General features: G+C 44.9%; 2 protein-coding genes across 7 annotated transcripts; both read left to right on the top strand.

The window, feature by feature from the left end:
• The first annotated feature begins 56 nt into the window (after nt 1-56).
• Nucleotides 57-22,826, top strand: LOC108099546 (protein encore). Of its 6 annotated transcripts, none has more exons than XM_017203125.2 (13): nt 57-314; nt 10,534-10,937; nt 12,969-13,863; nt 13,923-14,079; nt 14,150-14,303; nt 14,368-14,682; nt 14,737-14,951; nt 15,414-15,791; nt 17,386-18,349; nt 18,427-19,033; nt 19,093-20,825; nt 20,896-20,995; nt 21,215-22,826. In XM_017203125.2, the coding sequence occupies exons 2-13, from the start codon at nt 10,557-10,559 to the stop codon at nt 21,268-21,270; spliced, it is 5,955 nt and encodes a 1,984-aa protein (XP_017058614.2). In that variant the 5' UTR covers nt 57-314; nt 10,534-10,556; the 3' UTR covers nt 21,271-22,826. The 6 variants fall into 6 exon arrangements, with proteins under 6 accessions (XP_017058614.2, XP_017058640.2, XP_017058649.2 ...); XM_017203151.2 differs by having other exon boundaries at nt 58-314; nt 13,938-14,079; XM_017203142.2 differs by lacking the exon at nt 57-314 and adding an exon at nt 6,959-7,025.
• On the top strand, nt 6,769-6,915 carry LOC122319914. Its single transcript, XM_043207828.1, has one exon. It carries the CDS (start codon nt 6,807-6,809, stop codon nt 6,909-6,911), a length of 105 nt encoding a protein of 34 aa, XP_043063763.1. The 5' UTR covers nt 6,769-6,806; the 3' UTR covers nt 6,912-6,915.
• Nucleotides 22,827-27,041: the final 4,215 nt, after the last annotated feature.

Here is a 27,041-nt window from a genome sequence, read left to right as displayed (position 1 = left end):
ATACTATCGCGGCGGCTTGAAAGCTGTTGATGATATCAGACGTATCCCATGATTGATACTATCGATAGTCCGTCAATGTATTGCCGTCTCTAATATATATGTTATAAGGCCGCGAGTGAAAATGCGTGCCACAAAGGCCTAAACAAACTTGGAAAACGCCGCGAAAAGTATCTAAAACTGCAGTGTAGTCCTCTAAAAGCGCCCGCCCATCGAACAACTCGGAAAAGCGTAGAAAAGCTACAAGAAAAAGAAGAACGCAGCAAAGGAAAAGCAGCAACAACAACGACTCGCAATGGCAAGCAGAACTGAAAATGGTGAGTTTATAAGAAAAGGTTCAGGAAAATCGGTTTAATTATCGGCTCCCTACACTCGCCGGTGCATAACTTAAGTGTAAAGAAAACAAGTGATTAGCAACTTTTCACTTTATCAACCATTTCGGATTCTGGGCGCCGGTTGCATTTTGAAGTGCAGTATATACACACATACATACATACATCACTCACTCTATAAATTATATACTCAATAGTGCTGCTGCCGGGAAGGCCCCGTTATCTGATTCTGTGCTGTATGTCTAATTGGAGTTGGTTGGCTGGGATCTGGGGAACTTTTTCGCACAGCTTCTTCCCTTGAAGTACTTTAAAGAGTTCGAGCAAAGCTAGTGGAACGATTTCTATGAAGGACCCGACTAAAAGGAAGACTGCTAGGATGGCATAAGAAAGAATCCATGACTAGGAGAAAATTATTGCATAGGCGGTACAATAGGGAATCCGATCTACACGAACGGGTCAAAAGTTTAACAAGAATGTTTTTAATTCATAATAAAAGGATGCACGCTCTGATTTTTAGATTTTTATAAACTGCTTTCCTAACAATGTTTTTACAACTGTACTAGAAGTAGAAGACAAAAAATATACTTTGACCAATTTGGTTGCCCAAAAAGCGCTTAAATCTCGAAGTTTAAAAATTACTTAGATTTATAACCTTTAATAAATTGTCTAATCTACGGAATTTTGCTTATGCAAGAACCTCTGGGGATAGATAAATTCTAACTAAGATAACCAAGCAATGGATCGTAGGATTCCAGAAAGACACAAATGTATTTTTTGACCATTAAATCTTCCTAATTCCAGTGCGTTCAGAACCCACAACTTCTGTTGACATATCGCATTCTTTTCGACGGTTTCTGTAAGTTTCTTCCTCTTCGCCATTGCTCGATTTATAGAGAATGCTTTTGTTTGTGTTTAAAATAGATTCGAACTGGCTCTTTGGCCTGCGTCCGCCATTGTCGGCGTTTTCGAGTGGGTTTTATTGAAAATCTATTTTGCGAATCATCCGACCAGCCTGGCTATATCCACCTGCCCCTTTTCTTCTCTCACTAGCCACCATCTAGCTTACATCGCTTGCGTCGTGATCATGTCGTCAGGTTTGTTTATTCACTCTCCCTAATTTTGAACCCGGGCAAAATGACAACGTAATGTTATGGTAGAAAAAACTTAGATGAAATAAATGGACAGTGGTCCCATCGATTTGCTGATAAGATGTGTATGCCACAATACAAGAATTGCACTTTAAATTCAATAAGCTCAATAGTTTTAATTGATGCAATATATGAGGCAAGTGTTTACTGTATATTGATTGATATGTACTGATATTAATTTTTACTAAAACGTCGCTGTATCGTGGGGGTCTCTGTTTATTATTTCATTCGGATGTTCGCATTCGATGATTCGTCTGCTCATGCTGATGATGATTCGGTGATGATGCCGAGATGAAGGTGTTGCATCTTGGCTGATGCTATAAACGAAATGTCGTCGTTGTCACACAATGTTGTAGTTCTTGTTTCCGTTCTTGCTGCTACTTAGTTAGTCGATTGTTGTCGCGCTCCGATTCGCATCGCCCGTCCGATTCGCCTGTCATTACACAAAAAAAAAAAAAATGAATGCAAAATTCGCGAAACCGAAGCATTTTTCATTCGAGAATGTCGGGAATCTGTAAATTAATTTATTGCCTTCGCTCATGCCACTGACTATCGGATGCTATTTTATTTAAATTTTTAAACACATTCTGGCAGCGGCATATCTTTTGATTTTGCATTTCTCTTCAAAGGCAGGCGAACTCCGCTTAGTTGGTTATAAATATATATAATCAAACAAAAAGAATTGGTAATATAGGGCAATACATTTTTCCGTCTATTAACGTATTCTGTTCTTTTAAATATAATTGTTTTAATTTTACACTGAAATAAAGTTGACGGTAAATCAAAGAGGCAAGAAAATGTTCTCATTATATTAATCTTGACTGTATTTCTTTTACCTGTGCCATATGAATAATCGCCTGTGATAAGAGCAGACACATCACATCACATCACATCGGTAACGCCAGTTTTGTTTTTGATTTGGCCTCATACACCCCTTCCTTTCCTCCCACCTCCCCCTGGATTTACTCTTTTGATGCTGCAGACAAAGTTGCGATGCCAAGCGATTTCTATTCCCGCAAAGCGCCGAGGAGGTGGGTAGGTGGTGCCTCTAGGCCCGCGCAGATGCTTTTTGCATATTTCATAATTCCCGCAGGTGGCTCCGGCTGGGGCTACGTGGACTGATGCCCGGGGTAACCTGAAGGCAACAATCAAATGGCCCCAAATGTCGGCTCCCAAGTGCCCCTTTCTGTATGCAATGTGCATGCTTCACATACGAAATGAACGATTGAGGAGAGCTGGTGCTCTATTCCTATTAATGTTTTTCGGTGGAATACCATTTACAGGACATCAGCTAGTCCGAAGCCTTTCGCTCGTTTGTCGTGCTTAGCTCGGCTTTTTATGTCAGAGAACTCAAAAGGTTGCTCAACGTGGCCTTAAAAGTTTTAGCCGTGTGTCAGCTAAAAAGGAAGCAGACAAATGTTGTTAAAATGATTTCGAGACTTTCCCCTTAAGTATACCATGCATCCTAAATAGCTGTTCCACCAGTTTAATAAATCTAGAAGTTTCAGTTTATTAGGGTTTATAAAATGTCCAGGTATATGTATAATCAATCGCAACTTTTTCACTTCAATTTACAAATAAAATGACTTCAATTATTTAGGTGAAATGGAAGGGGGTCGGCTGCTCGTTTATTTTGTGGTTGACAACACATTTCCTGCTTGACAAATATATTATGCATTCTATAACATCACAAAATTGGGTATCAAACCAGACCCCCAGGTGTTGCAAAAAATTCTACATCCATCAAAGGTGGAAAAAATCAAGGAAGAGAGACGACGGGGTTTAGACGCCCAGTCTTAGAAGGTTGGAGCAACGCTTAAATGAAGACTTCTCGGGGGCGCCTCTTCCATCTGTCTGTCTTGTTTTTTGTGTGGGTCAAGTGAACGGAGGTGTTCGTGTCCTTGCCAGCCTGCTTTTACCTCCTTTCTCGGCAAGGCGTTTTGTTGTTAACACCTTTCATGGTCGTCAGAACACGAGACAGTCATTGTCACAGGCAAATTAATTAAAGGACCCCCCATGGGCGATGTCGTAAAGCATTTAGCATTTTAATTGCGCCATAAAACGAAGCGGGGGTGTACAGTCAGTCGTCGAGGTGTTAAACAGGTGACTTTGCTTGACGGGGGTTAAGGGGTCCAGAGTGGATGGATACCCGGGCCAGAGTTGACTCTGCTTTGGCATTTGCCGGCTAATTAGATTAGATTTGCTTGCTTAATATCCCCCAGCAGGATCGTCACAAAAGGCTTAATGGCCATCTCCTTGCTCTTCCTCCGCATCCTGCAGTGCGAAAATCTCTGACTAACTGAAGAGTAATCTAGGAGCTATTATTGAATCCTCTTGGTTGCTCTAACACTGCTTGGGTTGAGTTAACCTCGAGCTTTTAGGAAAATACCCATGCAGGTGGCAATTAGGGCTTACTTTGGTTTGGTTTTAAATAAACTTACATTTTTAATTATTGACTACTTGCTGCGGGTATTTTTTTAACTTTTTTAAAATAAATCAAAAGTTTATAATGTAGGTTCCAAACATCTTTACTAAGCTGAAGTATACTTCCATATTCTGCCATCTGTTAATTCATTGAGAAGCAGTACTTGTAACCTTTAATTACCGTGGGGAATTCAGGTATCGTTGAATTAAAATTGAATTTCCAGCAGGAAATCAGTGCAGTAAGCAGGGATGCATTTGCATATCCTGTGGGCCAACTAAACTGGGCCAACGCAGGCCACACCCACTGGACACCCCCGCCCCCCAACCGCCCTTTTGGATACTGCAGCTGCCTGCGGAAGTGACAGACGGATGCTGGTAGTATCCTCGAGTCCTCGTATTCTCGTATCCTCGCACTCGGCACTTGGCCTCGAAATGCGATGCGCTTTTAAGCTCACACGTGCGACGAGCTTGAGCTCCGGACCCTCTCTCATTCTGTGGGGTATCAACCTCTCTTTTTCTAACTCTGCACCCCTCTCTTTCACTCGGTCTAGCCCCCTCTCTTTCTGTAGAGAGCTATCTCTCCGTGTTGACCCAAATAAGATGTCGTAATTGCAGGCGAAAGGCGCGACATTCACGAATATGCAATTACATTAACCGAAAGGAGCGAGAGAGAGACAGGAGCAACAGTCTCGTCCTTTTAATTTCTTTCTCTCTCTCTCTCTCTCTCTCTCTCTCTTGCTTCTGTTGTTTTTGCCATCATTCCCCGTTCCGTTATCGGTATTGCCAGCGTTTTACATAAATTATTTATTACGACGCATTTGGGGGAACGCATCGACATCCCTCAGATGCTAAAAAGGTCCTTTGAGAGTAAGGAGAGAGGAAAGGGAACGACGAATTCTCAGGACCCATTTGGCTAATCGATGCAAATTATTTTGCAATTAGTCAGAGCGAGAGGGCGCCACGAAGTGATAAGCATGCGAGAAAGGAACGCAAGACTTTGATTCAATTCAAGGTCCCGCTAGACAAAAAGTCGAGCTTATTGCGTTGTTTGCACTAAAATTATGTTGCATACTTCGGGGTGGAATTTCAATGTGTATTTGCGTTTGTGTTGGTTTATTTTTGTTTGTATTTTTAGTAGAATCTGGGACACGCTTCACCTGACTTTCATCCTAAAGTTACTGGGTGCACGGCACAATGTACATAAATATATTTTTGATAAACGAAAGATAATCTAAACAGAGAAAACAACAATTTAAGTCTTCTTGGAACATAGCTTCTGAAGTAAACCTTAGCTTAGAGGGGAACTATGGAAACTGCTCTCTGTCTTAACATTATTGGCAGCAACAATGAATGTGCTGTCGCTTTATCCCTCCGATTTTCCCCTGAGTTTTTTCCCCTAAATTCTAAAAGCTTTTTTATTGCCCACTCAAATGATGAATGCATTTATCAGCGGGAAAAGAAAAGAGTCTGGGGCAACATAAAATAACTGGCGTACTCCGTCAGGAATCAAATGCAATTTCAGGCTCCAAATTGACAGATATGCAAGCGAAAAAGAGAAGGAAAACGCCAATAAAAGAGGCGGAGAAGGTTTCAATTGATGGACACTTTTTTGGTCAATTTGCCAGTGATTTGCAAGGGTAATTGAATTGGGAAAAGTTTAATGCTGAATATAGGGTACAATGATTTATGGGATAAAGTTTGAAGTGCCGGAATGAAGTTTAATCCTTGGCAAAAAATATATAAATTGATATTTAATATAAATGATTATGACAACTAATAAAGTGTCCATTTACCTTAGGTTTTATTACGTAACCTTAAAAGGATATCCCATAGTCCTAAGAACTCACACTTGTATGAGCTCTTTCTATCAGAACAATTTCCATTCGTTTATCTGTTGGCTTTCACATAAACAATTCAATTAAAATCTTTCGAAACCCAGATTTAGATTGCTTTGATGGAAAATCTCTTTCGGTATTTACATTCAATTAAAATTGAATTCGATTTTCAGGTAAAGCTCAAAAAACATCATCGACTTTTACAAAGTTTTTTATGTTTTGCGCCATAAACATTCCTGTTTGGTTCGCTCTCTTTCTCCAGGACTCTCTCCCTTTCCCTCTTACGCACTTATGTTCACATGTCCAAGGTCCTTTTGTGGCCTGCTAGGAAGTGAAGCCCCAGAACCAAGCAGGGATATAGGGATATATAGGCGGAGGCACAGAAAAAGCATAAAGAATGAGATGCCCAGTAACCAGAAGGACTACAACAACTGCAATACGCACACAAACGCACTAAGGAAGAACAATAAAAGCAACAACAATAGCTACCAGGAGCAGCAGCAACAAGAAGGAGTAGATGCGAACACTGCGAGAAATAAATGATGGCCTCTTAAATAGCTAAAAAACCTTAATATTAACATTTCTTAAATTACACTTTGATAGATTTCGATTATCAATAATTACGTTTTGGCCACCTTAATTTGTATAATTGCTGTTAACCCATTGGAACCCATTATTTCTTTGAGTGAGCCCAGAGTGAAAAGACTCTGTCAAACGCCACCCCAATAAGCATTTTGCCTCTGGGCCATGGGACATCGGGCGAACTATACAGTAGGGAGGATATATAGAGTGAGAGGGGGCGAGAGAGACGGAAGAGAGAGAGAGAGAGAGAGAGAGAGAGTGGTAGAGAGGGGGAGACCTATACGCTTTAACCTGTTTTCCGCGGAGCTTTTACGCACTCGCAGGGCTCTCTTTTTTTGGCCGAGAGCTCTCTCTCTCGCTTTTTTCTGCCACCCTTCTGGGGAAAAGCACGAAGGAGGTATTTTGCCGAGAGATTCTAGAGAGAAAATGAGAAAAAGTGTCTTTCCGCCAGCGAGTTGGCCCAGTATCCATTCGGCCGTGTTCCCATAATGTCCGCCAGCGGTCGTCGCTTCTGTCGCAGCCGTTGCCAAAGTTGTCATTGTCATCCGTACCAGCAATATCCACAGCAGCAACATCTACAGCAGCAACACTAGCAGCAGCAACTAGCAACAGCAGCAACATCCACAGCAGCAACATCTATAGAAAAGCGAAGGAGCAGCAGCAGCAGCTTAAAAATACATTTTTCACAATGAAGCAAACGAGCGGAGGCAAGAAAAATTAGTGCCCGAGAAAATTAGTTTTTCAAGAAAAAATACAAAAATAACAAAAGAGAAAGAGAGAGGAGGAAAAATCGAGAGAGAACAATGGGGTTTGTCGTAGGGGGTTCTTCGCTTCCCAATACAACATTCAGAATCACCAGTAAAAAGTACGAAAAAAAAAATACAAAATACGAATGGCACGCGCGTAGAAAAAATAAAAATCGGTTTAGTGAAACTGCAGACACTTCGAGTGGTAAATGGATATACCAAAGCTGAAAAGGAAGCCCCTTTTGCCGGGCAGTGTTTAAAAATATATGTATACAAAAGTGCAGAGAAATGTGTGCGAAAAAGAAAATGTTTTCGAGTCGCGAGGAATTTTCATTTGGTTTAAAGACAAATTTTTTTGTGTCGCATTTTTGGTGTATTATACATACACAGTCGCACACGTTTTCCCCCACACACTTATAAAGACACTCATACGAGGGTTCGGGTCTTTTGCTCGGGTTCGTTTTTCATTTCGTACTTTTTTTAAACTTTTTTTTTCAATTTCCGTGACGTTTTAACGTACGAATTCCCCGTGAGAGGTGGAAAAGTGCATGTTTGCAAAGTATCATCGACTTGTCAACAAATTATAATCATTGGGTTCTAGGTGGAATTGCACGCCCCATTTCGTCCTCTTCTTCTTGCCCTGCTGGGGTTTTTTCGGTGCCTCATTTTCCATTTCCCTTTGCGAGTGCATCGCAGCCAACTTCCTGCTCGACTGCAGGCACGCCACGCTCTCTCCAAGGGATGCACTTGGAAAATTAGTCTGCAATTCTTAACAAAAAAAATACAAAGATATCATAATGTTTAAATAACTGAACCATAATAGAAAAATCCCATCTTTCTATTCATTTCTTTATTGCGAAACGTTTTTTAATTTCGGGGACAATTTTTATTTTTGGAGATATATTTTTTGGCTACTTGTATTTCTGGCCGTGTACTTGCCATAAGGCTCGCTCTCTCTTCTTTGGATTCTCCCACGCAGGCGCCTTTTGAGCTGATTCTCCGCAGACTAGACACCGCAACACATTTCCTAGTACTCGCACTACGGCGAAGCTTTTTTGTTTGTCGCTTTGAGCGGATGGCCGAGCAAAGGAAAACGCGATAGGCGAGGAAAGAGTGGGGTCAAAGGGCGGGGGAGTGGGTGGGTGGGCGAGCAGCTGTAAACAGCTAAACAGCAGGAAGGCCAAGTCGTAATACCATGCCACATGCAACCCATAATTCCACTCCCCCATCTCGATATCCCGGACGCCTATTTCTCTCCCGAATGCAATTTTCCGACTCTTGTCCCAAATTTCGTTGGCGAACTTTGCCTTTGCCTCATTTCCACCGAGTGCCGAAATAACGGCGAAGGAAAGGCGGTGGAAAAACGAAGACGACGTCGTCACCTTCGTTTTGGTCGTGTGCCACACGTCGTATGCGTGTTTCTTTTTAAGGCGGCTACGTCATCTGTCACCTGCCCACTTTTCTGATTTTCTGCTTTTCCTCTACAATTCTCCAAATCTTGTTTCCACTCGGTTCGCCTTTTCGCGGGTATTTCCCAAAATAAAAGATTCACTGCGACTGTCATGGCATTTTGCATTTGGGGCTCTATTGAAACCTTCATTCATGTGTTCTTTAGTTTGTTTTGTTTATACCTGTATTTTCTTCTCCTTCGAGAATTTTCTGATAAGTATCTACAATAGAAAGTGGTCGGAGAAAATGTTGGAAAATTGCATCGTGCTCAATCGTTTAGAAAGAACTTAAATATTATTGGCCAATACTTTGTAAAAGAAATATGTTTAAAAACAAATTTGATATTGAAACCGTTTTTAACCTTTGGAAATCCTTTCCCTTTTTTATAGTCTTTGAAAATTTTCCGCTGCCCTTTTTATGGTAAAATTTTATAGTTTGCAAAAGGACAGCACCCTTTCCCAAGATGCCTTTACTTGGCTCTACGAACACCGACTTGCTTCGCTTATTTATGCAAAGTCCATTCAACTCGGACTGATAAACATCAAATTTTGAAACATTGTTTTGGTGTTCGGCACAACCCTTTTGGTACGCAGAAAAAGTACGCAAAATTAGCTACCTACTCCATTCCATAAACTGTGGCAATCAAAACCTCCAGATAATTAGGCTGGGGGAACCAGTTGGGTGTCCTTACAAGGATATTCGCCAGGAGCTGAGGAGCCCTGAAGATAAAGAGAGCTGGCGAATCCACCCTTTTAATCGTGCCGAGGGCAATATTCGCATCATGAAATTTTCTCGGCTTTTGGTTCGTGCAGTTTTGAATATCAAAATAAATCGTAAACAAGGTCATATTGTCTACGAGTGTGTGATACACACGGATACACAGTTCTGCGGAGGGATTCTCTCGATTTCTCGACTTCTCTCTCTTTCGCCTGCGCGTTTTTCTCTCGGGGAAAAGCCCTCGACTAAAACTTCCTCCAACTCTTGCAGATAGTAAAATGTGTGCCACAGGAAACAACAGGAAATCAAAGAAATCCTCAAAGAACCCGAACTATATAGACAACCAGAAGGGAATATCTCAATAAACAAACAAATAAAAAAAGGAAAACCAGCGAGAGAAATAATCACAAACAACCAGAAAGAAAGAAAGCTTTAACTAAAATATTTTTAACTATACAATATACAATACATATATATATAAATTAATTATAGAATTAGAAACTTAAGTGTTTAGTGCATACATTAATTAATTTTTAAACTAAACAACTGGGAAAATCAAGCAAGTGTACAGACCAAAAAAAAGTGAGGGCAGCTTCTGATTTTCGGTGATATGGTGTAAATGTGATAAACAACGTTCTAAAAACAACAAACTACCAAACGTTTTAAAACTCAATTACCACAATAACGAAGGAAACCTAAAATAGTGTTTTATTTTTCCTCCCTTCGCAAAGTTTTTTGCCACAAAATCCAATACAATAACTATTTATCTACAAATACTAAGCCTTGCATCTTATAAATAAACTTAACTAAAAGTAAACTATTCTAAGTCGCACAAAACCAAAGCAAATTGAGTGAAAACAACAGCGTCAGAGATTTTTCGGTTCAACCTATTTTATAAAAAATATTCTCTCAACTGCACTGCCGCAACTTTTCGACAAGTATGATTTTTCTGAAGGAATAAAACCTAAAAAATATTCGTACAAATATATTTAAAAAAGAAACTATGCAAAAATTCTTATGAGCCGCAGACAACAAAAAAGGAAATAAAAGACAAACTAACCATAAACGAAAATTTGTTCACAAATTTTTGGAGCTACATAAAACCGTGTAAAGAAAATGCAATAGTCTAACTCACGTATTGAGGTAATCACAATGGGTCCTATAATTGTTTTCTCAATTCCAAATTTGTTTAACCTTATAAAAACACCATTTATGTTTCAATTATGTTTTTATTGACTTTAGAGATTGGCTTCTTCCAAACAAACTCATTAACTGGCTACTACAATTTATTTTTCCGTTTTAGTACACTTGACATAAACTGTGATTATGAGTTCCACAAAATCTCAAGTAGCCCTAGCTACGAATATTCCAACCAATTTATCCTCTGCCGCTTCTGCCTCAACAGCGGCCGCTGCGGCCGCCGTTGTTGTTGTTGCCAGTGCCAACGCCGCCGTTGCCTCAAACACTAACTCATCCGAAGTGGGATCAGGATCAGGATCGGGATCGGGATCGGTATCTGGATCTGCATCTGGATCTGGATCTGGAGCAGCGGGAGCAGCAGCAGCCACATCTTCCTCTTCCGTAATAACAATCTCAAGCAACTGCAGCAGCAGCAACCTCAACAACAACTGCGGCGAGGAGTATCAGACGGTCGGATCCGCTGGATCTGCCAACTTGGGACGCCAGAACAGCTTCGGCAATAGACGAGTAAGTGATGCACATTTAAACAAATCAGTAAGACCCAAAAATATAGTTAATCGTATCAACTTTTGTCGTATCAACATACCAAACCAGAACTAAAACTTTCCCTACAATAGAATAAACTTAAGTTGAGTCAAATCAGTTCTTCGTTCCATTTGTAAGCATTGTTTAATGTTCAATGTAAATCGTATAGAAGGCAATTTGAAAGATTATATTTCCGGAAATTAGGTTAACATGATATGCAGACGTTATACTTGGCCCAAATAGGTCAGCTCTTGTCAGGTGTCGTGCTGCAGATGGGTTCTCATCTCGACCTGCTCTCGCTTTTGGGAGCTCTCTCGAAGTTGCCATCGCATCGCGCGAACCTCTCTCGCAGGATGCACTCACATAAGTGCAGCCATGAACTGAACTCGAGCAAAGGATACACGCCCAAAAAACGTCTAACAAACTGGGTCAGGTCACTGGCAGTCCAAGGGGGTTATGGTTGTGGGTTATGTGCTCTATGTGTACTGTGTGCACACGTGGGGGTGGCGACCACGGTTCTGCGAATCGCACTTGCTGGAAATCCCCAATCGACCCCGAATGGCCACAGTGTTGCAATCGGTTCGGTAAACGTGTTTCTGATTGCTCCTGCTGCAGTTGCCACTGCCCCACAATCGCAGACAGTCCTCCTAAACGCTTTTGCCAACAGAGTTCAAGGTTTATGTGTGAGTCGAGTGGGTGGTTGGGTCGGTTGGTCGGTTGGTCGATTGGTCGCTTGGTCGGTCGGTCGGTTGCCTTGGTTAACTGCTCATGCAGGATTTATCGTCAATCATTGTTTATGTCCTGGGCCCCTGGTTCCACCCCTCCCGAACTTTCGCAGCACTCGCTGGCAGCTGCTGGTGATTTCGGTGCTGCTGCGTGGCTCCAAGGTCGATTTATTGATTTTTCCCACAATGAAAGTTAAATGCGCGAGCCAGATTCCTGGAAATCACTTTGAAAGCCCTGTTCGAGGAATTGGAAAATTAGCAAGGTCTGGGTTTGGGCAGGCCAAGTTATTGTTTCGCAAAACCTGCCAATTGCAATAAATAAGCTGTCTGTTAAGGTTTCGTTTGAGTGGAAAATCTGGGAGTTGATAAGAAGTAAGCTGGGTTGTGGGTCTTATAAATTGAAGGAACATTTTGGGTTTGGGCAGAGAATTTAAAATTCTGACAGAACTCAAACCTAAGTGTTGTCCTTTAGTGTAATAAAAAAAATAAAGTAGGCGTTCCTTTTAAGGTAAGGGTAGTTTTTATTGAATATGGGGTACATTTTCGTGCTACTTGGATTAAATTAGAAATTTGATTTCCTCACCTCCACCTTAATGAAACTTCAAGTGTTAATTTAGCCTGTTGGCCACGTCAAGTGACTCCAACAGCTGATTAATGATGTCAGATTCGGTTAGTTTTCGTTGAGCAGAAAATCAATTGGGGGAAAAACAAATAAAGGCACGAAATTAATGTGCTGATGACTAAACTTGAACGATTGGCCGACAGACTGAACGCCTGACTGCGTCTATCCTCCGATTCCGTCCTGTCCTTCAGCGCGCGGAAAATGTCAAAAGGCAATCCCGTTCGTAGGTTGTTGTATGGTATACTATATAAAGTATACTATACAAAGTATATCATATATTAGAAGCCTAGCACGGCAACCAGGCGGAGTTTACTCCCCGGTAACCTTTTCGGTTTTTCCTGCCTGAGTGGGCCGTTTGTTTTTCACATATCAATGAAACAGAAATTGCATCACGGATTGCTGCTTTTGTTTGGCAAGAGGGAAACTAGAGAAAAGTATTTTTTTGTAGGTAAAATATATTCGATGTAGTACAACTTAGGCTGCCAATTAAATCCTTTCGTTGATAGTTTCCGTGTTGAGAAGTTTTTCCGTAGAAAATTAGTGTACGTAGCTAACCTTTATCCTTTGAAAAGCTTGCCTTCGAAGTTCGCCTGGTCAACTTTGGCATTCGCTCGCTAGTAATTTAAAACTAATTACTTCACCCCTTCGACTCTTCGACTTTTCCAGGGCAACATGAAGGGCAAACATCTCACCCGCAGCCATGCGATGCGTGAATCGACGTCGCCACCTCGCACGCCAACTCCCCGCGGCGCCTCCTCCGATCAGCAGCTGCTCCAGGGGGATTCCCACGAGCACAACAACAATAACAACAACAACAACAGCAACAGCAACAATAACAACAATATCAATATCAACAGCAACAGCAAAGCACAATCAACTGGAAGGGGCAACTCGCCATTGATGGAAGCGCCAGCCGTGATTGTCACTAGTCAGCAACCGCAACAGCAGCAGCAACAGCAGCAGCAGTATGTGCCGCAGAAACCGCAGCAGAACGTGCCACTGAGCAACGAGGCGGAGTTCCCCAAGCTGTCGCCTCCGAAGAAGTCCGGCGGCCAGCACAATCGCACCAACAGCAGCGGCAGCGGCATGGAGTACAACAACAACAGCAACAACAACGCCAGCTCGAAGAAGTTCGTGGTGGACATGAAGTCCAACGGGCTGGACAACAAGCAGCAGCAGCACAACAACTCCTCTTCGGCGGGCGTAATCTACAACTCCGGGATGAACTACAAGGCGGCGGAGCGCCACGAGCGGCACGAGCGCCACGAAATGTCCAGCCAGAACAGCAATCTGAGCAACAACCACGACGAGGAGCCGTACCATTACGAGCCGCGTGGCGGAGGCGGCGGCGGCGGGGGCAAGAAACACCGCGCCAACACCAACGCCAAAGGTAACAAACCACGGTTGAAGAATCTCGCTGGCAGCTCATCCGGTAGCATTGATTTAGGCGGAGGCGGCGGCGGCGGCGGCGGTGGTAACGGAAACGGCGGCAACAACAACATGTCCAACAACGGGCTATCCAACAACTCGAGCAACAACACCTCGGGCTTCATTTCGCGCGGTAAGTGGCGGCTTTTCGTCTGTGGCCAAATACCCCGGCTCATCACTCACTGATTCTAGTCTTTCATCAATCAGAGAACTCGAGCGAGCAGTACACGGACTACGGCGGCACCGATCTGCTGCTCTTCTTCCGGGACACACTCAACAAGAATCCCAAGGACCGCAATATCCTCCTGAAGATCGAGAAGGATCTAATGGAGTTCGTCCAGGAGAACAGGTGAGTTGGCTTAAAGATTTAATTTAATATTAACTATAAATAACATACGTTTCTTCTGTTTCCTTTGCAGTCGCGGTTGTGAGTATCGCTTTCCGCCAGCTTCCTCGTACAATCGCATGCTGATCCATCGCACGGCGGCCTTCTTCGGCATGGAGCACAATGTGGACACCGAAACGCAGCAATGTGTGATTGTGGCCGTGGCCAAGAACACGCGCATACCGGAGGTACTTTTTGACTAATAAAGCCTTCTACAATATGCAATAATCACTTAATCAATACTGCTTTCAGATCCGCTTCCAGTCGCTGGTGCGCGACGATGCACGCAAGTCAATACTGAAGCGGGACACGCACAGCTTCGACGAGGTGCGTCAGTCGCCGTACCTGTGCCCCCTCTCCCTGGATCGCAAGGCCAAGAGCTTCGAGGAGCGGGACGAGGACTACGATCGGGCGCGCAGCCGCATCTTCAGTCGGACGGGCCACAACCACGATGGGTATTCCGGCGGTGGCGACGAGGAGTGCTACGGCGGATGGGAGCAGCAGCAGAAGCAGAACCAGCTGCCCAGGCCCAAGAGGCCCAACGGCAAGATGCTCCAGATGCAGAATGTACGAATTAATATTATAATTTTATACAGATAAACTGACATTCCATACTTTTAGTCCACGGAATCTCGCGATGGCATGCGATCGGGCGGAGCTGTGCCCAAGTCGCACAACTTTGGCAACTACGGAGGTCCTCCAAGTTCCGGAGGTCCTGGCAACAATTCCCTGCCGCGAGGCGACTCCACAAACTCGATCAAAAGCGGACGTGGTGGCTTCGTGAAGCAGGACTCCACTGGCAGCACTCCCTGGCGGCTGTCTCCTTCCAGCAGTGGGTGAGTAGCCACAAAGTCTGTCTCCTCAACTCTTTTATGTGTAACCGGTTTCACTGGTTTGGGAATATATGGTTTCATATTTAGTTCATTTTAGTTGGCCACAAATTCAAGCTTAGTTTGAGAAGACATTTTAAGTGGGATTACTAAGTAATGTAATTATTAATTTCCCTTCATTTTATAATTCGATTAAAGTAGCAGAAACTTAGTGAAGCCGGTCAGCGAAATAAACTTTTTGTTAAAACCATGTCCATGTACCCAAACTCAAAATCGCTCTCGCTCCATTTCTTAAATTACGAATATTTTTAAATTGACAACCTTAAAAAATACCCAAAAATATCGAAACCAAAACCACATTTTTGTATGCAATCCCCCGACAACAACAACAACAACAACAACAAATGAACCAACCAACAACCAACATATAAACCAACCAACTCCAACTCCAACTGAAATCCCGTCCAGCTACAAGACGCGCACCCAATCCGTGCGCTCCGATTCCGTAACGCCATCGCCAACGGGCTACGGCAGCGACAGGCAGACGCCGGAGTTCAGCCACCCGCCGCCGCCGCCCATTTCCGCCCACAGCAGGGTGGCTCCGACCATGTCCTTGGGTGGCGGTGGTTGTGCCGGCGGTGCAGGACCAGCAGGAGCCAGCGCAGCCTCGCCCCACGTGGCGGAAATGGGACCAGAAGCCGCCGGGGCTGGTGGGTCATCCTCATCCTCGTCGGGAATGTCGGGAACGTCGGGACTCGTCTGGGCCGTCACAGACATTTCGAATGTGCCAATTGGCAGCCTCCTCATTGATCCGCAAACCCTCCAACCAATTGTCAATGCAGACGGGTAATTTACAAAAACTAAACCAAAGACAATTAAACCACACAAACAACTAAAAAGAATAATATACTACAGAAATCGCTGCAAAATTATCGCATTCTTTACTGCAATTGCTTTTCGTATATCCGTTTATTTCGTTTTCCTCGACTTACACATATTTTAAATCAAATAAAAATAGCGACAATTGCGGCTTAAGGACACAGTTATACCTAAATATATTCTTTTAAAATATAGTTCAGCTATTGTCAACGTTAATTAATTATTACCAAAGAGAACTTTTTTATTAATGCATATCTTATCTCACTATTATAATAAAAGTTTACATAATTAGCCTCTTCTTTAAAACTCGCAAATCAGCTCAAACTTAAAATACAATTTTTAATAAATTTATAAAGTATTTACTCTATGTTAATGAATTTCAGTAGTTGCAAAATATTTTTGGAAAAAGTATATACTTAGACAAAATATATCCGAAATTGAACTTACATTGAATGTTAATTATTTAATACGAAATTTTAATAACTAATATAAATACTTACATATCTGTGTTCAATGCGCAAGAGCTATTTGCTTAAAGCTTTACCAAATATTTAGCAATATTTAAAATATTCCTATATAACATTAGCCATGTTATTCAATATTATTTACCATAAATATTAATGCGTTACTCTATGTGAAATATGCAATATTATTAGCTTATCATTTTTCGTGAAAACTTGTTGATGTTGTTTTTGTAAATTATCTGCCTAAACTCAAACTAAATTAACCGACACCCAGTGCAACACCAACTGCTATCGAATATAACTATTCGCCTCTCACCTCTATATACCTCTCGATCTGTGTCTCTTTTTCTCACGCTCATCGACACCATATCCCCACACAAATGGGCGTTACTCCAATATCCAATATTTAAGCAAAACCTCTTCACTTTCCATTCTTAACAAAATATAATCACCAAGCTTGCCTCTTCAGCGTTGATCGAAAGTTCAAGATTTGTACCTATTGAATGAATGAGTTGAATGTTATCGTGTGTATCGTCTGCCAGTGTTGTCGTCATACCCTAATTGTTGTTCGTTCAATTTGCATTTCGCATTGTATCAATACAATCCGTCTACCATTTGTTGTTGTTGTTTTTTCAATTATTTTAATATAATACTAAATGTCTGTCGCTGCCGTCGCGTCGCTAACACACTGCAAATAAATAAGAAAACAAGAAAATAAAATCCGCATACTGTGGCAACTCTATCAGCAGCCGCTTGTGTGGACTGTACTTTCCTTTTTTGAACATAGTTAATAAGCTGCGATTAAAATAAAAGTTTATTCATTTTTTGTTAACTCCAGAAATGTAATCATTACATACTTTTGTTGTCCATAAAAAAATCGTATTATTTTTTTTTTTGGAAATAAACACTCAATTGTATATATCAATGAAAACTACAGTTATTCTAGTTGCAGCGTTATACTCTTTATACTTACTTTTCCTATTCGAACGTTGCATGCTGCCGAGCGAGAAAAATACCCGAAAGACACACTCAATCCTATCAGTTAAAATGCTATTAAATGAAATCAAAGAACTAATGTCTTTATCCGATTATTGCAGTTCCATCTACCACTACGACCCGTCCAACCTGCCGCCCAACCAGGCGCTCCAGCACACGGGCAACCAGTACCAGTCGCAGAACCAAGGCAACTCCTCCTCCGGCGGCTACGGCAACTACCGCAAGTCTTCGCCGCACCAGCAGCAGCAGCAGCACCAGCAACACCAGCAGCAGCAACACCAACAGCAGCAGCAGCAGTCGCAGGTGCAACATCAGCAGCAAGTGCAGCAGCCGCAGCAGCAGCAACAACAGCAGCAGCAACACCAGCAGCCAGCCCAGCAACATGCCACCACTGAGCTGTCGTGCAGCTCCACCGAGAGCTACGCGGAGGAGGAGGCCCAGTCGCCGGGAGCGGAGTGCTCCGAGGGCTACGAGAGCTACGAGCAGCAGCCGCTGGCCGCGCAGCAGCTGCACTTCGGCAACGGGGACGCGTCGAGCGTGAAGGGCGACGATTGCGATAGCCTGACCAGCGCCACCGCCTGCCTGAGCATCACCACCTCCACGTCGACGAAGAACTACGACCGCATCGAGGTGCAGAAGTACAAGAACCAGGCCACCAGTCCGAACATACCCGCCTGCTGTGCCGCCGGTGAGAAGCTGGAGCTGGAGACCGCCGGCCACCAGGAGCAGGAGCCGGAGGAGCAGCTGGCCGGGCCATCCTCGTCCGGATCGGCCACCTCCTCCGTGGGCATCACCGAACTGCCCTCCAGCCAGACGCCCCTGCCGCTGGCCACCCAGGTGAACTGCGACCTGCAGTCCGTGTCGCCCAGCTCCACGCCGTACAGCCAGTGCGAGGTGAAGACGCCCAGCCAGAGCCTGGGGCCCAGTGCCGCCGTCGAGGAGCCCAAGACCACCACCTGGACGTACACGCAGAGCTACCAGGCGCCGGACGGGTCCACCGTGTTCCACACCACCACCACGCCCAACGGGGCGGCGCCCTACTGCGCCACCACATATCAGCAGGGGGTGAGTCTCCGTCCTTCCATCTGAGGATGGGAAATCTTTTCGTTGTTCACAGACTAATCCCTTGCTTGTTCCCTTAGCCCGATGGCAGCATCTACGCGGTGCCGCAGGGCATGGTGTACGCCGCCTATCCGCAGCCCGGAGTGCCCGGTGCCGGCGGCGCCTCGCAGCCGCTCTTCCAGCTGACCACCAGCAGCCATCCGCCCGCCCAGACGCTGTTCGCCTCGCCGGAGGCCGGGGGCGAGCTCCCCGGCGGCACCTACATGATACCTGTCTTCGATCCGGCCCAGCCGCCGCGCGAGGGCCTCATCCCGGCGCAGGCCATCTACCAGGCAGGTCCCGGCGGACCGGGCGCCGCCACCGTGATGCCCATGGCCTCCGCCTATCCGACGGCCCAGTTCGCAGCGGCAGCGGCACCCAACGGCGGGCCCATCTACCAGGCGCCGCTCATCTACTCCAGCGAGCCGGGCGGCGGCGCCCAGCTGCAGCAGCTCCCGATGGCCCCGTATCCGATCCAATACTCTTACCCGTACTACCACCCCATCTCGTACTACGTGCCTCAGCCGGCGGTGGCCGCCGCGCCCATGGTGGCCAGCCAGCCGCCGGTGGGCCAGGTGACTCCGATGCCGCAGCCAGCCCCGCACGCGGGAGCCGGAGCAGCCGCAGGTCCACCCACAGTGGTGTCAGGTGGGCACAACAAATGTGGTTATTAAATTTGCAGACTGTGTTAATACCTTTCTCTTTAGTTTCTGGGCAGCAGCACCACCAGCCGCACCACCACCATCAGCAGCAGCAGCACTCGAGCAACGGGTCCGGGGTGAGCTCCAGTGGCTACAGCACGCGGGTGAAGCGCACGCCCGGCGGCGGGTCCATCCACTACAACCCCAGCTACACTCCGAGCTCGGTGTCGCATGGCGGCGGAGGCAACCACCATCCGTCGGCGGGCTCCGCCCAGATCATCGCTGCGCCGGCGGCCAGCACAACCACATATCACGCGCTGCCCACGCTGACGCTGGCCCACGGCGGAGCGCCAGCCGGCACGGATCTCAGTGGTGCGGGCGGTGCCCATGTGTACGCGCTGCCCGCCCAACACGCCACCGCGCTGATCCCAACGAACATCTTCCCCTACGCGGCGGCAGCGGCGGCGGCAGCAGCGGCCGGCGCTCCCGGAGGCGGTCCTGCGGCGGCTCCTCCGCAGATGGTGCCCCAGGCGGCGCCTCCGCCACCGCCGCAGAGTGCTCCGCACGCCCACACGCTCATCACGGCGGCTCCCTTTTACCCGGCCAGCGCGGGAACCATGGACCCGGGGTCGTCGCAGTCGGCTCCCACCACTCCGGCCAATCCGGGCAGACAGGCGCCGCTGTTCAGCACCCCTCCGGCTCCGAATAACGGGAGCTCCGGGAGCAGCAGTGCCGGCGGCGGAGGAGGAGGCGGAGGTGGAGGTGGCTACCACAGCAACAGCTCCACACCGCACTACTACCAGAACCAGAACAGCAACGAGGGCTACACCTCGCCGTACGAGAAGAGGAGCCACGGAGGCGGCGGAGCCTCGGTGGGAGTGCGCAAGCCATATCACCCGGGCGGCGGCTACAACCCCAGGCACTCTGTGCCCCTGGGAGGGGGCATCCCCTCGGGCGCCAAGACCCCGCTGCTCAATTCCAACAACGAGCCCACGCCACGTGCCTCGCCGAGCAGCGTGAGCCTGGGCGGCGGCTCCTCGTCCGGCGGCATTTCCAGCTACCAGCACCGGGGTCCGCCGCCTCACTCGATGGGCGTGAAGCGGGACAACAAGCCCAACCAGCTGCCGCTGATCAGCGGACCGCCGCCGAGCTACGCGGCCAACTCCAGTCCCGGCGGCATCGCCAGCTACGAGAGCAAGCCGCCAATGCGTCTGAACGCCGGAGCCGCCAGCTTCCGGAGCCAGAAGTCGATGAACCAGGACTACCGGCGCAGCGTCTCCCAGCGGAACTCGCCGAGCGCCAACGGAGGAGGCAGCGGCAGCCACGAGAGCAGCAACAATTCGCCCAACAGTATTCTGGGCAGCCAGAGCAACAGTGCTGCCAACACGCCGAATGCGGTGGCAGCAGCTCAGCAGCCGCAGCCACAGCCCACGCTGGTCAGCCATTCGGGGGGATTCGTGGTCCTCGACCAGGCCACCGGAGCCGCCATGAACGCCTCGCCGCCCTCGCTCTACGCTGGCGGCGGCGGAGGAGGAGCAGGAGTCGGAGGTCCCGCTGCCGGCGGCGCTGCGGGAGGAGGTCCTCAGCCGGGCGGGGGAGGCGGAGGCGGCGCCCGCTCGCACATTCCCACTGCCCAGCTGCACCACAGTGCCGCCGCTGCCGCCGCCGCAGCTGCTGGCAGCCAACAGGCAACGGCGGCGGTGCTGAGCGGCGTGGCCGCTGCGGCCGCCCTCGGCGGCTACAATCCGAACGGGGCGTCCGGCGTGTACTTCAAGTACGGCCAGACCTACTTCGCCCATGTGAGTACCAGCTTATCATCTTATTTTCTATTAAAGGGTATTAATGTATAATGTTTACCATGTCCTTTAGCCCTCGGTGGCCTTGCCCAACAGCCGACGATCGCCGTCGAACGATATCCGGCCGCAAATGGCGCAGGTGGCCGGCATGTATCCCACAATGATGATACAAGGTGAGCGGGAAAACTTGAAGTAGTTAAAGGATCATTTTGAAAGAACGGATATACGTAATTAGTGAACCCAAAAGTGCATTTTATTTGTACCTCCACTTGATTGAATTTAGAGAGGATATCCCCAAGGATAGGTTTTTAATTTAACTCTTGTTTAAGAATTATTCTACATTTTTAACAATAATTTTAAATAAATATACTAACCCTGATGATTGTTTTCAGCGCGTCATCCCAGTCGCCATCCGAACCCGAACTACAAAGGTTCGCGTCCGCGGTAAAGCCAGCCGGAAAACCAATATAGGAAACACAAGCAAAACAAAAACTACATACACATAACGGCATACCTAAGATAAATATAAATAGCAACCTAATCTAGTGGAACATAACGTAGTTGACAACCATAAATCCAGATGAAGTGGACCGGATGAACGGATGGAAACGGAGGAGCAGCGCAGGAGGAGCATAGAACTCGTCGAGTGCTGGCCGCAGAGTTGTCGGGCACTATTGGTAGCAGCTGGAGAGGAAGGGGGCGTGGCCGGGAGTCGGTCGCCAGTCACCTGAAACTGAAACCGATACCGAAACCTAAACCGAAACAAACTATCCACACACCACAAACACCACACGAGATCCGGGGAGCGAAACAGAGCGAAGCCATCACTGTTATCTTCCGCAGAAAGCGAAGGGAAAGGGGGAAAACCGACAAAGCATAGCATATAGCCTCTATATAGTTAAGGAGTATTGTACGGATATAGCTACAATAACTGAACCGCTACAGAAAGAATTGAATGCTGTATATTTTGTGCCATTACAAATAGTCTTTAATAAACAACAAAAATCGAGAACCCGGAGAAGCAATAAATGAACACACAACGACGACCCGCGAAGAACGGACATTCGAACTGAACACAGAACTTTTAACACGGAACACTCGACGGATACGTAACTTCCACTCCCTTTCTCAAGCATGTATAGGATATTCAGGTAGACTTTAGTTCCGAAAGAGCTCTCGAAAGGATGGCAAATAGACTGAGAGAAGTTTCAGAGAGGACGGCATCGACAAACTCAGAGACGTTCGCTATTTGCACGCTAAAGCAAGCTTATCTCCCGGATTTCCCTTTTTAACCGATAATTTCCAAAGCTGCTACCAAAAAGTTTTTCAAAATTTTCAATATCACCTTGCTTTGGTGTGCTTAATTGAATGCGTTTTAATTATGTTAGAAATCTCGACCGAAAGCTAGAACATGAACTCCACCAACCAACCAACCAATCGACCGACCGGACAACATGGCCTTCTGGATCCGAAGGTTCCAACAATCTGCTGCCAGAAATGGGGCGAGTCCTATATCTAATTTTGTCCAGCAAAATTTCGTGTAAAGCTCTTCGACACAAGTCTCGAAACAGCCACTAAATCTGTTTATTTAAGGCCTATAACACCTACAAGTAAAATACATCTATAATTTAGAGAGTCAATTATTATTATTTCGTAACTTTAATTAATGAAATTTGTTAAATTTGATTTTTGATTTGAATTATTCCTTATTACGTTTATGTTCTTTCGAAATAGAATTTCCTTATTATTTTCTGTTCCTTATGCAAGAAGCTGCAGTTACATTTCGTTGTTGTGAAAAGAGACAATGGAACACGATGGATGAGTAGACGGCGGAGTCGAGCAGCTATACATTTATTGTTAAACAAATAATTAGCTTAGCGTATAAACTACATATGTATATGTACCATCTAATAATATATAGGCAAGTGAAAAGAAAGAAAACAAGCAAATGCGAAAATCGAAAAGTATAATAAAAGAGAAACCACATGATTAGTTGAAGTTAAACCTTGTGTTGCCTTTTGTGTTTTTACTTACTTACTTACTTTCTTAGTGACTTTCCACAGCAAACGGTTATGATTTTCCTGATTTCCGCTTTTGTACAACGAACTTTACAAGCAATGGCAGGACTTCTCTCGCCCGCTCGCTCGGAACTTCTAGAACTGCATGTCTAAATGTACATAACAATAATTTACACAAATCTGAAACGCGACTACGAGTATATACATATACATACATATAGCGTCTAAGTAGGTTAGTGCGCCGGCCAGTCTGGAAATTTGGACCTGCCAAAAACCAAAAACCGAGAAACGAGACATCGCTCACACGGCAACGCTAGTCTCGCTCCAAAGCAATCTGTCACTTATCACATGCAGATCCTGAGCCCATTAACCATTCAGCCGATAGGTATAAATAGCTTTCGAAATAAGGTGCGCTAGGAACTCAGCTTGATACTTGATAAATCATATATAACCTTATAGCCGATAACACAAACAGTACCAAATAAGTTAGTGAACAAAACTGCTCAAGATTCGAATCCAAAACCGAAATCTACTTATACTACTTGTAAGCACCGAATCGTATTGTACCAGAAAACCACACAGAAAACGCTTTGTTGGATAGTCCCGAGATGAGAGACAGGATGCGAAGCAGGATCGCCGGGGCAGCATCCCAGTATCCTGGAGGCATGCAACACTTGCTCCTGTTGTGCATTTCTTTGTTTGTTGCTCTGTTTGTTAAAGAAACCACAAAATCATTGACGACTAAAGAATGTTGAGAAGAGAGAGTTAGAAGGGATAGAAGGGATCGTTGGGGAATGAATGTGCAAGGGAGGGCAGGATAATGCGGAATATGTTATACAATATACTATTATTATTATTACTGCATCATGACAATTCGGTCTAATTGGTAAACGAACACTGTAGCTCCAAACCGCGACAACCAAAAACCACAGCAACCAGCAACTCGAACAACCAAGCATGCAAATGAGATAAAGACACAAATTAATGGGACGAGGGCGGCGTTTTTACCGACGAGGATAACTCTAAAGATAATGATGATGGTAATGATAATTATTATTAACGAAAAACCAACAAAAAATACAAACCAAAAAAATGTATTTATTTATTTTAATTTATATATACACTAGAGAGTTATTACAAATATATATATATACATAATGTATAAGGAGAAGGAACAAAAATCTGTCTTTGAACTTGGGGGAACGATAATTTCAATTTAAGTTTTATGAATATATTCTTAATTATTTGAGTCCCCAAAATAATTCTATATGAACTTTCCTAAGTTCGCCAGACAACCTCAATATTTTTTAATGCTTTAATATTACCCCTCGGACATTTAACACAAATATTCCCTGGGCAAACAGCTAAATTTGGCCAATGATTTATGGGCAGTCGTTTACCACCACAAAATGATGTCCTTTGGCACATGTTACCACAAACGTCGGCCATAAAACAGAACTTGAGCAAACAGGCGCTGGCCAGGAATTATGCAAACAGACGGGAACTCAACGTAGGTGGATGTACTACCTACTAAATGTTGTCCATTCCATGGTCTTGGGCCCCGACAATTAAGACATATTTTAGGGGTTGACCAGGGATCCTAACATCTTCATAACACGCGCGACTGCGACACAAAGCCGAAAAAGGTAGCCACACTAAGTCGAACATGCCACCAACAGTTTTGGGAAGAGTCCGCCCTGAAAACCAAGAGACCAACAAAAATAAAAGAAAACGGAGCCAACAAATTACCCTGAAATTTTCACCGATCAAAGAAAACGGACACTGAAAAATATTTGTTTTCATGTAGAAAAAAATATATTTTTAAAATTGAATCGGATTTTTTCTACCCCTTGGTATATTGAAAATATGTGGATATACAGAAGCATATACTTAATCTAAAAACTTAAAATTTTTTTCTCCAGTTAAATTTTTTTATAGTGTGTTCCTTCAACAGAGAGAGTTATTCTTGGCCATCCCTTCGATGGTATCTCTTCGATCTGTATCTGCTTGGAGGCCAGAACATAAATCTGCCATCAGAATGGGAAGATCTAGAGGGAGAGACCCAAGAAAGCAAACCCGAAACCCAAAAACGAGCGACCGCGACAGGTTGCAGCTCAATAAAGATCCAAATAAATATAATATCGCTGCTCTAAGAGTCGAACAAAGGGAGAAATGAAAAGGATGAGTTCATTTAGAGGTCTACCTGCCCGGGTTTCAACCTGTTCGAGGGCCAAGGCGAAGGCGGCCGAAATCAAATGGTCAAGGCTTTTGTAAACGGGTGACATTTAAGAATTATGGCATGTAAATGGAAGGCATTCCGGGAACGCCGAAGCGTTGACAGCATCTCTTTCACATCCCCCAACCGATTATTTTGGGTCGGGGGCTACTGTTAATCAATTTAGAGCCTCTGGGGTCGAGTTAGATTCTAAGGCAGATGTGGTCCAGGATAAGCAACGGACTGCGCTTCGATGTGCTGACAGTTGAGAGGAGAATAATGTTATGTAAGTAGCTTTTATTATCAGTTTAAAAACTACATAAAATTGCTTTACAAAACCCAGTTTTTTTGCAATATCCGAGGAAGTACTCTTCCAAATGTGGAATGGCATACACCGTTGAATTCGTAATAAAATTTAGAATCCGATGGCATTTACACCAAAAATTGTTGAAATTTGGCCATTTTTCGCAAAAAATGATGATGTTACCCCTTACCAAAAATTCGAAAATTGGCGAAAAAATTAATTTTTTTTAATCGTCCAAAAAGTGATTGGATTCGTTAACCTTGGTCATAAGGTGCTTAAAAAAAGTGTTTGGTTTCTCTGTAAGTAACTTTTTGGCCTTATTAAACAGAAACACCACTTAGAATTTAGTGAATTTTACCTAAATTGTCAACTAATCTTTTTAAAATAAAACATGAAGGAAAGCGCATTTTCCATTGAAATAAAAGGGTATGGAGCTTTGCAAGAAGCTCTGTTTCCGCTAGTTTCCTAGTTTTTGGATCACTTATTGGCGGCGCTCCACGGGGCGTATGCGTGTTAAAGCTACCGACTGCTGTCGGACTTTTGGCTGCCTTTTGATAAATGCACTGCTATTAAATTGCCGCCTTTGTAATGCGGAAACATCAAAGTGCACTCACACACTCACGCACTCGAACGCAAACATTTGCATTCACACACACACACAAGCACACACACCAAGGCACACTCTCGCACTCTCATACATACAGACTGAAAGCCATAAAAATCACTTTGTAGCCATGGAGGCGGCGCATCAGCGCAAACTATGCAACAACAACAGCGAGAAAAAGTGCAATGCAATCAATTCAAAGCGGAGAAAGGAGGGGGAAGATCTGCTGCAAGGGGGAGTGGTGGGGAGGGGGATACACACTTGTAAAAATATTATGCAATTCGACTCGAAGCTAAGAAATCTGCATTTGATATGAAAAGAAGAATGTTCTAAAAACGGCTTTCCTTTATACAAAACTTCATTAAAGTTTAAGACATTGAAAACGAAGACATGACCAGAATAAAATAGAAATTAATGTACCATTGAATTAAAAGGTTTTCCAAGTGCATTGGGAGGTGAACGAGAGCCAGCAGACGGCAGCATTTAATCCTGCAAAAAGGCATTGCGAGGCAGCATAAAATGATGTTAATCCTTAAATAACGTGAGCAGGGAAAAAAGCGCAGAAAGAGTGGAAAAAAGGGGGAGAGGAGGTGGTTGGAGCCACTGGATGATGGCGACAGCCAAATGCCAATTGAATGCCAAGCGGCTTTAAAGACAGCCCACGACCAAAGAGACACTGAATGAAAAATGGTCAAAGTAATGGTTAAAGTGCTCGCAGCTCAAAAAGCTAAGAGCAGCGCTTAAATAAAAGGATAAGGAGCACAATGGTTAATACGGAAAATCTGGAGTCTAATAATTTGAGAAGTTAATGACAACCAAATAACAGATCAGCTGGGAAATAAATACATATGTTTTCTTTAACTTTGTATTAAAGTTTTTTTCGGCACTTCTGTTCCGCTATCATGTTTGGCATTCCATCAGAAACGTTAAAAAGAATAAAAAAGATTCAAGCAAAAAGAGAGCAGCGACAACATCGACTGGCAACTCACTTCCCCTCCATCAAGCGGTTTGACCCCAAAAAAGTCAAGTGCGGTGGAGTTCGAGTTCCGTTTCCCTGTTTTCCCGTTTCCCTCTTGTC

Source organism: Drosophila ficusphila, unplaced genomic scaffold (assembly GCF_018152265.1).
Source record: "Drosophila ficusphila isolate 14025-0441.05 unplaced genomic scaffold, ASM1815226v1 contig_286, whole genome shotgun sequence".
NCBI classification, from domain to species: domain Eukaryota; kingdom Metazoa; phylum Arthropoda; class Insecta; order Diptera; family Drosophilidae; genus Drosophila; species Drosophila ficusphila.
Note: the sequence above shows the minus strand (reverse complement) of the source record. Positions and strands in the feature narration are given on the sequence as shown.

Bases quoted from the DNA above. Each gene is read 5' to 3' on its own strand.
- LOC122319914 (XM_043207828.1), top strand. From the start codon at position 6,807: ATGTCCGCCAGCGGTCGTCGCTTCTGTCGCAGCCGTTGCCAAAGTTGT.
- LOC108099546 (XM_017203125.2), top strand. From the start codon at position 10,557: ATGAGTTCCACAAAATCTCAAGTAGCCCTAGCTACGAATATTCCAACC. The intron at 14,683-14,736 runs GTACGAATTAAT...CCATACTTTTAG, and splicing joins AGATGCTCCAGATGCAGAAT to TCCACGGAATCTCGCGATGG. The intron at 14,952-15,413 runs GTGAGTAGCCAC...AATCCCGTCCAG, and splicing joins CTGTCTCCTTCCAGCAGTGG to CTACAAGACGCGCACCCAAT.